Genomic DNA, 12,343 nt, shown 5'->3' with positions numbered 1-12,343 from the left:
CTTGGATCAAATTTGACTACCTCCAATTCTGCATGCACTGTGTGACATGATAGAGTTAGAGCTTCACCCATGAATATGATAATAATTAGTCGTAGGCCCACAAAATCCATGTTTTTTTAATGAAAATTTAATTAAATACCTGCATAAAAATAAGGAAATGAATTATGGTATGTATTCCAAGAACTTTTGTTATCTGCTGCTAATGGCTGACATACTATGATTAACTGAATGTGTAAAGATAATGAGGTGACTCTTCCTAGAAATGCAGCAAATACTTTAGCAGAGATAATGGCTATGTTAATAGCACATTACCATCAGTACATTGTAGAAACACATCACCCATCTGTACAATGATGCACATCATCCACCTGTACACTGACAGGACAGGTGGGTTTATTATCCACCTGAACAGTAAAGGATGACATTACCCATTTACCATTTAAACATTACATGGTTGTGCTACACCCATCATCATTTAGAGCCAATGTTTTACAACAGTCCTTACCTTATCATTGAGGAATCCTATCTTTAAGACGTTACTTGGCTGTGGGACTCCCATGGCCATTTTGATATCACCAAGAGAATCTCCCATGAGTATCACATTGTTTCGTCCTTTTAGCTTGTCAAAGTAATCTGATGAGTGAATTGCATTTTCATTCTTGTTGAAAATGTGAACTAAATCACCTTTGAAGCCAATCATAACACCCTGAAATAAGTATAAAATGTATTAGTTTAAATCTTTAATTTGATGTAACTGTTTCACCCATTTCAAATGAAATGAAATATAATTGACAGATTATTCCAAATATGGCTAAATGAACTTTGCACTTATCTTTCCATTAGCACGCATGGTATTTCAAAATTAATACATGTCATCAATCTTCACTAGTGTATGAGAGCCTTTTTTAAAACTTATACATTGACGGAAAATTTAACTTTCTAACAGAGCACGGTAATCCTCCCTCTCCCCTTCCCACATTTTATAGCAGCAGGATGCCAAAAGATGTAAAGTGAGACTTGCTTGTTTCAACCATCTAAATACTAATTAGGCCTTCTCTACAGATAGTCTTGGTGGGGACTGTGATGTCTTCAGGCATCTTTCCTGTATGTTATTTTTATTAACACATCAGTTGTTTCCCACCAAGGCAGGGTGGCCCGAAAAAGAAAAATTTTCATCATTCACTCCATCACTGTCTTGCCAGAGGCATGCTTACACTGCAGTTATAAAGCTGAAACATTAACACCCCTCCTTCAGAGTGCAGGCACTGTACTTCCCATCTCCAGGACTCAAGTCCGGCTTACCGGTTTCCCTGAATCCCTTCATGAATGTTACCTTGCTCACACTCCAACAGCATGTAAAGTCCTAAAAACCATTTGTCTCCATTCATTCCTTTCTAACATGCTCACACATGCTTGCTGGAAGTCCAAGCCCCTAGCACACAAAACCTCCTTTACCCTCTCCCTCCAATCTTTCATAGGCTGATCCCTACCCTGCCTTCCCTCCACTAAAGATTTATACACTCTTGAAGTCATTCTGTTTTGTTCTATCCTCTCTACCTGTCCAAACCACCTCAATAACCCCTCCTCAACCCTCTGGATAATAGTTTTGGTAATCCCACACCTCCTCCTAATCTCCAAAGTATGGATTCTCTGGAAATATAAACACATATGCAGTATAATGTGATCCTTTATTGACAACGTTTTGCCCACTCAGTGGGCTTTTTCAAGTCACAAACAGATCTGTTAGTGACTTGAAAAAGCCCACTGTGTGGGCAAAACGATGTCAATAAAGGATCACATTATACTGCATATGTGTTTATATTTCCATTGTGTCGTTATTTTATACCATTTATTTCTATGGATTCTCTACATTATATTCACACCACATATTGCCTATATATACATACATTTATACATATACGCAAACATATACATATACAGTGGAACCTTGGCTTACAAACACCCCACCATGCAAATTTTTCAGGATACGAACCGTTGTTCGGTTGATTTTTTTTGCTTTTGGATACGAACGAAATTTCAGGATGCGAACTTCCCTCTCAAAGGAGGTTCCTTAAATAAATAAATAAATACAATATTTATTTCTTTGCAAAGGTTACAATGTGTGTTTACATATCATAATATGACTGGAGCAAAGAAAGCCACTATCTTTAGCGAGGCATTTCGAGCAGACTTAACCTAACACTAATAGACTACTTATTTCTAGACAGGTGAAAAGTGTACTAGTAGTGGTTACCAATGTTTTGCTGATGGTGGTGCCAACTACTGGCAGCCTTTTGAAGTTTCTCCTTACTGTTAATATTATTATTATTACTATGTGTGCACAAATTGGAAATAAATAAATTACTATTATATTGTATTATGTATTATTATTGTTATAATAATTATTATTATTATTACTAGTATGTATGTGGTGATGGGCTCTTGATCTAGGGAATTGGATCTGTGCTCCAGTTCCCTAAATTAATAATAATAATAATAATATTATAATATATATATATTAATAATAATAATAATAATTATAATAATCCATGTTAGGTAAGACACATATGCAACAGTTAGGTATCTTTATTATGAAACGTTTCGCCTACACAGTAGGCTTCTTCAGTCGAGTACAGAAAAGTTGATAGAAGCAGAAGATACTTGAAGACGATGTGATCAGTCCATCACCCTTAAAGTTTTGAGGTGGTCAGTCCCTCAGTCTGGAGAAGAGCATTGTTCCATAGTATGAAACAATATTGTTTCATACTATGGAACAATGCTCTTCTCCAGACTGAGGGACTGACCACCTCAAAACTTTAAGGGTGATGGACTGATTACATCGTCTTCAAGTATCTTCTGCTTCTATCAACTTTTCTGTACTCGACTGAAGAAGCCTACTGTGTAGGCGAAACGTTTCATAATAAAGATACCTAACTGTTGCATATGTGTTTTACCTAACAACCTGTCGGTATTTTATACCATTTTAATGTTCATAATAATCCATGTGTACTAAGAATAATAATAATTATAACAACAATATTAAATGGAGAGTTAGAGGTATTGGGAAGATGGAGGGAATATTTTGAGGAATTGTTAAATGTTGATGAAGATAGGGAAGCTGTGATTTCGTGTATAGGGCAAGGAGGAACAACATCTTGTAGGAGTGAGGAAGAGCCAGTTGTGAGTGTGGGGGAAGTTCGTGAGGCAGTAGGTAAAATGAAAGGGGGTAAGGCAGCCAGGATTGATGGGATAAAGATAGAAATGTTAAAAGTAGGTGGGGATATAGTTTTGGAGTGGTTGGTGCAATTATTTAATAAATGTATGGAAGAGGGTAAGGTACCTAGGGATTGGCAGAGAGCATGCATAGTTCCTTTGAATAAAGGCAAAGGGGATAAAAGAGAGTGCAAAAATTATAGGGGGATAAGTTTGTTGAGTATACCTGGCAAAGTGTATGGTAGAGTTATTATTGAAAGAATTAAGAGTAAGACGGAGAATAGGATAGCAGATGAACAAGGAGGCTTTAGGAAAGGTAGGGGGTGTGTGGACCAGGTGTTTACAGTGAAACATATAAGTGAACAGTATTTAGATAAGGCTAAAGAGGTCTTTGTGGCATTTATGGATTTGGAAAAGGCGTATGACAGGGTGGATAGGGAGGCAATGTGGCAGATGTTGCAGGTGTATGGTGTAGGAGGTAGGTTACTGAAAGCAGTGAAGAGTTTTTACGAGGATAGTGAGGCTCAAGTTAGAGTATGTAGGAAAGAGGGAAATTATTTCCCAGTAAAAGTAGGCCTTAGACAAGGATGTGTGATGTCACCATGGTTGTTTAATATATTTATAGATGGGGTTGTAAGAGAAGTAAATGCGAGGGTCTTGGCAACAGGCATGGAATTAAAAGATAAAGAATCACACATAAAGTGGGAGTTGTCACAGATGCTCTTTGCTGATGACACTGTGCTCTTGGGAGATTCTGAAGAGAAGTTGCAGAGATTGGTGGATGAATTTGGTAGGGTGTGCAAAAGAAGAAAATTGAAAGTGAATACAGGAAAGAGTAAGGTTATGAGGATAACAAAAAGATTGGGTGATGAAAGATTGGATATCAGATTGGAGGGAGAGAGTATGGAGGAGGTGAATGTATTCAGATATTTGGGAGTGGACGTGTCAACGGATGGGTCTATGAAAGATGAGGTGAATCATAGAATTGATGAGGGGAAAAGGGTGAGTGGTGCACTTAGGAGTCTGTGGAGACAAAGAACTTTGTCCTTGGAGGCAAAGAGGGGAATGTATGAGAGTATAGTTTTACCAACGCTCTTATATGGGTGTGAAGCATGGGTGATGAATGTTGCAGTGAGGAGAAGGCTGGAGGCAGTGGAGATGTCATGTCTGAGAGCAATGTGTGGTGTGAATATAATGCAGAGAATTCGCAGTTTGGAAGTTAGGAGGAGGTGCGGGATTACCAAAACTGTTGTCCAGAGCGCTGAGGAAGGGTTGTTGAGGTGGTTCGGACATGTGGAGAGAATGGAGCAAAACAGAATAACTTCAAGAGTGTATCAGTCTGTAGTGGAAGGAAGGTGGGGTAGGGGTCGGCCTAGGAAAGGTTGGAGGGAGGGGGTAAAGGAGGTTTTGTGTGCGAGGGGCTTGGACTTCCAGCAGGCATGCGTGAGCGTGTTTGATAGGAGTGAATGGAGACAAATGGTTTTTAATACTTGACGTGCTGTTGGAGTGTGAGCAAAGTAACATTTATGAAGGGGTTCAGGGAAACCGGCAGGCCGGACTTGAGTCCTGGAGATGGGAAGTACAGTGCCTGCACTCTGAAGGAGGGGTGTTAATGTTGCAGTTTAAAAACTGTAGTGTAAAGCATCCTTCTGGCAAGACAGTGATGGAGTGAATGATGGTGAAAGTTTTTCTTTTTTGGGCCACCCTGCCTTGGTGGGAATTGGCCAGTGTGATAATAATAATAAAAAATAATAATAATAGTAATAATAATAATAATAATATGTTGTCATTTTTAGACATTTTTGTAATTTTTTTTTTCATATTTTTGTGCCAAATGCTTCAAAATACAAATTGGTAACCCTCTGGGTGGCAGTAGGTATAGCTGCTAGACCACGGCTATCTCAGTGCCAACCAAGGGTCAAAAGAAAGGGGAGGTGAGCCACTCTGAGCGACTGCAGCAGACCCTTGGGATGCATAATTTTGTCTTATATTGTACAAATTTCTTACACAATGCCTCACCCAAAGAGAGAGTATTCACGTACAATCAGCAAGAAGCGATTAGAAACTATGAAAAAAGCTGGAGAAATGAAGAAGGCAGCAGCAGAGGTGAGGCAGCTGGCCACCACCACCACTGCAGCCTCCGCCACCACCACCACCAATGTGGCCACCACCACCACCACTGTAACTGCCACCACCACCACCACCGCTGTGGCCACAGTGATCACATCTTCACCTATATATACGTACATCTGTCTTGACCACACCTGTGGTTACATATGTGACAACCTCACCACTAATCATAGATAAACACAAGCTAGGTGTGGGGTTATGGACTGGGAAGATACTAGAGTGGGAGAGTAAATGGCGGCAGGATGCTGCTGCCGAGGTTGCCATCACTCGCCAAATTATGGCCCATATCATTCATTCTAGAGTATATATCATGTTTCTATGTTATTAATATTGTTTATGTCATATTAGATGAATTGTGACAGATAACTAAGCCGCAGAGTTGATATTAACATTATTTTGTCATGCCTCCTGAGAGGCTGGAACGGATTAATTACTTCTTCTTCTTTTAACATACCAGCCGTATCCCACCAAGGCGGGGTGGCCCAAAAGGAAAAACGAAAGTTTCTCCTTTCAAATTTAGTAATATATACAGGAGAAAGGGTTACTAGCTCCTAACTCCCGGCATTTTAGTCGCCTCTTATGACACGCATGGCTTACGGAGGAAGAATTCTGTTCCACTTCCCCATGGAGATAAGAGGAAACAGACAAGAACAAGAACTAGAAAGAAAATAGAAGAAAACCCAAAGGGGTATGTATATATATGCTTGTACATGTATGTGTAGTGTGACCAAGTGTAAGTAGAAGTAGCAAGACGTACCTGAAATCTTGCATGTTTATGAGACAGACAAAAGACACCAGCAATCCTACCATCATGTAAAACAATTACAGGCTTTCGTTTTACACTTGGCAAGATTAATTACATTTCAATTAATTTAAATGAGGAAAATTGACTCAGGATATGAACAAATCAGGATACGAACAAGGTCATAGAACGGATTAATTTCGTAAGCCGAGGTTCCACTGTACATACATACACTTTTTTTTTAATGCACCTGCAGTCTTCCATTGAGGTAGGATGGCCTAAAACAAAAAGGAACACTTTCACTATCACTCACTCTATCACTGTCTTGCCAGAGCTGTGCCAATACTGCAATTCAAATGCCCCTCCAAACTGTAAATATCCTCACCCCTCCTTCAAAGTGCAGGCAATGTACGCCCCACCTCCAGGACTCAAGTCTGGCTAACCCGTTATCCTGAATTCCTTCACAGAATGTTATATTGTTCACACTTCAACAGCTCATTAAGTCCCAAACACCATTTGCCCCCACTTACTCGTATCTAGCACACTCACACATGCCTGTTGGATCCCCAAGTCCTAGGGTGACCCCTACCCTGTCTTCCCTCCACTACACATTTATATACCCTCCAGAATGTGGAGAATGGTGATGTAGCAGTGAGCATTGATTGTAATGTTTTGGGCAAGTACAAACCTGCACACCCAATTAATCCACTAAAGTAATGCCAAACCATGACATATTGTGGGTGTTTTACAGTGCTCACTGTGTATGCAGGGTCATACCTGCTGATGAAAGAGGGGCTGATCACCCTGCTCTGATGACTTCGAATACACTAAAATGTGGATTCATCTGACCACATGACTTTTTCAGTAATCTACACTCCAATACACATATTTCCTGGCAAACTGCAGGTGTTCGTTCCTTTTTCATATTTAGGATTAGTAGAGGTATCCTTGCAGCACAACAACTTGGTAGGCAGACTTCCCTTTGCAGGCAATGATGGATGCACCAAATCTAGGAGTTTAGGATGCATTTCTTTTAAGTGTGATGCAGTCATATGTGGATTTCTACACAGTACTCTGCATAGAATGTTATCTGTGTTTAGACATCCTCCTTGGCCATCCAGTATGAGGTTTAGTTGTGGGGACATCTAGAGGGAGGTCACAGGCTGCAGAAAGTAATGCCATTACACTGGACTTTGCTCATCCAGTACAGTAACAAATTTTCTTTATGGTGACTTTTGCTTGTCTCCAAACCAATATATGGCTTTTCAGTTACTATTCATCTTTGAAGGAACCATATTTATCCATTTGGCACAAAATTACAGAGCACTAAATACAACTCCAAATCCTGGGCACTTTGGGTAGTGCAATGCAACAGAACACCTTATCTTACTGCATATGCAGGCACACTTTTTTCTATTTTCCCATTGCATTTTTACTATCTCACCTTTTCTCTTTTTATTCCCCCTCTCTCACTCTCTTACATGAACACTCTTTCCCTCTCTCTCCCTTATGCCTCTCTCACAGACGCTTCCAACACAACCCATAAATCCAGAATAGCCAGATTCTCTCACATTTGCATATTACTGAAACTCTTAAAAATATAACCAAACAAAAATCAGACACTTGCAGGCAAAATAATACAGATACTCCTCACTTAACGACCTACCTGTTTAACGACCGCTCAAACTTACGACCAGCTCTCCGACCAGTGTACTGTATGTGTATTTTACTTTTTTATTATTTTTAATGCCTAGTTCTATTTTTAATATACTAAAAATGTTATAAATGGTGCAAAGGTGACATTAAAATATCTAAAGATGGCTGACACAAACCCACTACCAGTACAGTATGCTTGAAATATCAATAAGGGGCGGCTCCTTGCTTAACAACCAATTTGTTTACTGACCTATTTTTAGGAATGGAACTCGGTCGTTAAGTGAAGAGTACCTGTATATGATTTGTTATTTCATCAATCTTTCTCAAAAATATTGGATTACAGTGGAACTTCAAATTTTGAACTTAATCCATTCCAGGAGCTAGTTCTAAATTTGAAAAGTTTGAAAAGCAAAGCAATATTTCCCATAAGAAATAATGGAAATACAATTAATCCGTTCCAGAAACCCAAAAATATTCACAAAAAAATACATTTTATAGAGATTAATTATAGTTTTACATACAACGAATATAGTGTATAATTATTTATTAATAAATTTAAATAAACATATAAAATAACATTTTTACTTACCTTTATTGAAGATTGGTGATGGCATCTGGAAGATAGGGAGGAGGAGAGAGGGAGCTGGGTTTATTGTTTGGAAGGGGAATCCCTCTCCATAAGGACTTTAGGTATCAAAGCCCTCTCTGAGGTTACTTCCCTTCTCTGTATTTAAATGCCACAAGGACCAGCTTGAGAGTCACTGGACCATTGTCTCAGAAAATAACTGTCCACAGTCCTCTGTTTCTGGTGCCTCTTTAAGATTTCCCTAAAATAGGACATGGTTCTGTCACTGAACTTGTTGCAAAGATGGCTTGTTTCAGCTTGCTCAGGGTGGTACTTCTCCACAAATATTTGGACATCATTCCACTTGGTGCAAATCTCCTTAATCTTTGAATCAGCATGCAACTTCCTTGCTCTCGCGAAGTTAGCGGTCTCGACGATGTTTACGCATGGGCGATTTTTGCCCACTTTGAGCCCTGTTTTTGGCCAATTCCAGTGTACTAGTCGACAAAAATCATAACTAATTTGCTAGAACTCCATTTTGTCTATCGAATGAGTACAAGAAACCACCCATTTACTGATTTCAACTGTCCAATAAAGTGGTCAGAATTTAGCAATTTTGCTAATTTCACACAAATTTCAAAAGATGCCAATTTACAAATAGGGTCCAGAATAAATAAGAAAGACATTCCTGGCACTAAAATAACATTTCCTCTGTTCATTAGTCACGTCCCCAGGCCCCTCTTACATTTATTTTGCTTTCCACTTTGATTTTTTATTCTCACAAAAAAAAAATAAGATTTACTGTTATGCAGACTACTGCATTAGTGTAGAAATGGTATAAATAATATCGGCGCACTTGTGAAAGAATATTAGACTCACCAGTTGATGTGTATTGGACGCTTAGCATGATTTGTTTACTTTTGATCTTTGGTAAAAATCGAACATTTCTGCTACTTTGAACTCAATTTCAAGGTACTTTTCTTTGTAAAACCAGTCAAAATCATCTCAATTTCTGTAATATGTCTTCCATTCTATACAATGAGACCAAGAAAACTAGAATACAACAATAAATACCATACGAAAATATAGTGCAAAGTCGCTGTTTTAAGCCCAAAACACGGTCAAAGTTTTTTTTTCTCATTACGCACTGTGTGCTGCAGGATTTCTTTTATACTGTGCACACTGACCACATAGACCCATTTTTTCATATGTAGGCCTACCAGCTTTCTCTTGCTAGATTTGAGGGCGCTAGAATTTATGCGTACTAGTACGTCAAAAACCCTGGTGCGTTAGCCATACTAGAATGGCCGAAACCTCGAAAGGGTTAAGGAAATGTGTGCAAAGTGGGTTGAACTGCAAACCTTTATGGATGAAAATCACCCTGACACAGCTACTGCAAGCCGTGTTGGCAACCTGTACAATGACAATGTTTTAGCCCATTTTTTTTTTTTTTGTTCATTTATTTATTTAGTTATTTATTTATTTATTTAGAAATTTTAGCATACAAACAGAGGTACAAAAAATACAGGTAAGAGCAGCATGCCAAAGCCACTTATATGCATAGCATTAATGGAACGGGAGGTACAGAGCTCTATGGACAGATTTGTTGTGCGACAGAGGTCCAGTGACTCTCAAGCTGGTCCTAGTGGCATTAAAAGAAGAAGGGAAGTAACCCTGGAAAAGGACTTGCTACCTCAAGTCCTAATGGAAGGGGATTCCCCTTCTAAACAATAACTTCCACACTCTCCCCTCCTCCCATCCCATCAATCATCACCAGATCTTCAATAAAGGTAAGTGTCATGTATTCTATTCTTAGTAGAGTAGTAATTGTGCATGTCTTCTTTAGTTTATGTGTATTAAAATTAATATTTCATGTGGTAAAATTTTTTTTTTTTTTCATACTTTGGGGTGTCAGGAATGGATTAATTTTATTTCCATTATTTCTTATTTGGAAAATTAATTCAGCTAACGATAATTTTGGCTTACGATGAGCTCTCAGGAACGGATTAATATCGTTAGGCAGGGGTCCACTGTATAATAATAATGTACTACATAATAATAATTATAATGACAGACGGCTTCCAAAGGCTGTCACTAGATGGCAGTGTTTACTACAAAGAGGGAGCAGTTATGGCCACCTCCACCTGTTACATGACATTTTATTCATTCTAGAGCATATATCAGGTTTCTATGTTATTTATATTGTTTATTATTTCATATTAGATGAACTGTGATAGATAAATAAGCCGTAGAGTTGGTGATAGCGAAATACTGAAGGAGTGTTTTGTCCTGTCTCCAGACAAACACTTGTCAGCCGCCGCCACATATATGACATATTTTATTCATTCTAGTGTATATATCAGGTTTCTATGTTATTTATATTGTTTATTATATCATATTTGATGAAGTGAGATAGATAAATAGGCCATACAGTTGATATTAGCGACATAATTTATGCACACTCCAATACAGCTATCGCCTTTAGTCTCAGAACCTCAACCATCCACTTCTGCCGACAACCAACAACCATCCACCTTAGCCCAGTAGGGCCACGCCATGCATCTCCACTCTCTTCAGAATCACTGACATACACCAGCAACCACAATTTAAGGTAAATACAGCCTCTCCTCACTTAGCAATGGAGTTCCATTCTTAAGACCAAGTCGGTAAACGAATTCGTTGCTAAGTGAGAAGCATACTATAATGGTGGTGGATTTGTGTCAACCATCTTTGACATTGTTTTAATGTCACCTTTGCACCATTTGTAACATTTCTGGTATATTTTTAAATGTTTATACAGTAGTGTACTGTATATTGTAATAAACAGAATAGAGGAAATCAGCTCTAATATACAGTGGAACCTCGAGTTTCAGCTGCCCCAAGTTTCAGCCGTTTTGAGTTTTGGTCACTTTTTACGGCTAAATTTTGTCTTGAGTTTTGAGCAGTACCTAGAGTTTTAGCTGCTGTACCAGACCTGTCCGCCTGCCCACGCCCACACAAAGCATACCACGCATGCGTTGTGAGTCAGTCTGGCTTTGTTTCTCCTCGAGTGAACATTACCCTGCACTTTCATCCAAACATTTCACAATAATCCATTGTTTTTTTGTGCTTGTTGATTGAGTGCGACTGCTACACAATTAACCCTTTAACTGTTCAAATGTAGATCAACCTTCACTTGCATACAGCTCTGAATATTTTGGAAAAAAAAATTATTTTTTGTTTAAAATGAAGAGAGCATATTTCCTGGCATCCCTGAATTTTGTCATACTGCACATTCTGTGTGCACAGACTCATTCTCTCATGTCTAGGCAACTTAGGCTTATCGTGCCAATGTTGAAAGCATGTAAAATAAAATGTAGACCTACGATTGGAGCGCTATGCACCTGAATGTAGCTCTACGTTTGGACAGTTTAAGGGTTAACCATGGCCCAAAGAAACTTCCCAGTGCCAGCCCTTTGGTAAAGAAAGTGAGAAACACGATAGAACTGAAGAAAGAAATTGTAGCGAAGTACGAAAGTGTAGGAGGAAGAGAGAAGAGAGAATGTGCCTTCTTCAGTGATTCATCGATATGTACGATACTAAAGCAGCAAGAGTCGATAAAGGCTATAGCACCAGCCAGCGATAAAGTGTAGCATTAACAGTGTAGCAAGTAAGTTAAGCGATAGGAAAAGGACACGAAATCAGCTCCTTCAATGTTATTGGAGGTACATAGGGCCACTGACAACACCGCCACTGCCACCACCACTATACAGCTTATACTGCCAGTGGCCCTGATAACCCAACACCACCACCAGCACCATCACCACCACTCGTGGCATACATAATGATATTTTATTCATTCAAGAGTACAGTGGACCCCCAGTTATCAGCTGGTTTGGTTATCGGCCAACTCAGTTATCGGCGGGTTTTTTGGCGCCTGGTTATCGGCTGTTCGCTTGGTTATCAGCAGTTTTGGATGCGTCCATCCGCCAGCTGGAGCAGCTTGTGCTTCGGTTTGGCTTTGTCTCTCAGTGGCCGAGGAGGCTTTTGCTCATACA

General features: G+C 39.2%; 1 protein-coding gene across 3 annotated transcripts in view; it reads right to left on the bottom strand.

Moving 5' to 3' along the window:
- cN-IIIB (cytosolic 5'-nucleotidase IIIB) overlaps positions 1-12,343 on the bottom strand; it is a 184,333-nt gene that overhangs the window by 21,644 nt on the left and 150,346 nt on the right. For all 3 annotated transcript variants that reach the window (XM_070097780.1, XM_070097779.1, XM_070097781.1), the window contains exon 7: positions 506-706. In XM_070097780.1, the coding sequence (XP_069953881.1) occupies positions 506-706 (201 nt within the window). The remainder of the gene's footprint in view (positions 1-505; positions 707-12,343) is intronic.

Source organism: Cherax quadricarinatus, chromosome 59, assembly GCF_038502225.1.
Source record: "Cherax quadricarinatus isolate ZL_2023a chromosome 59, ASM3850222v1, whole genome shotgun sequence".
Lineage (NCBI taxonomy): Eukaryota > Metazoa > Arthropoda > Malacostraca > Decapoda > Parastacidae > Cherax > Cherax quadricarinatus.
Note: the sequence above shows the minus strand (reverse complement) of the source record. Positions and strands in the feature narration are given on the sequence as shown.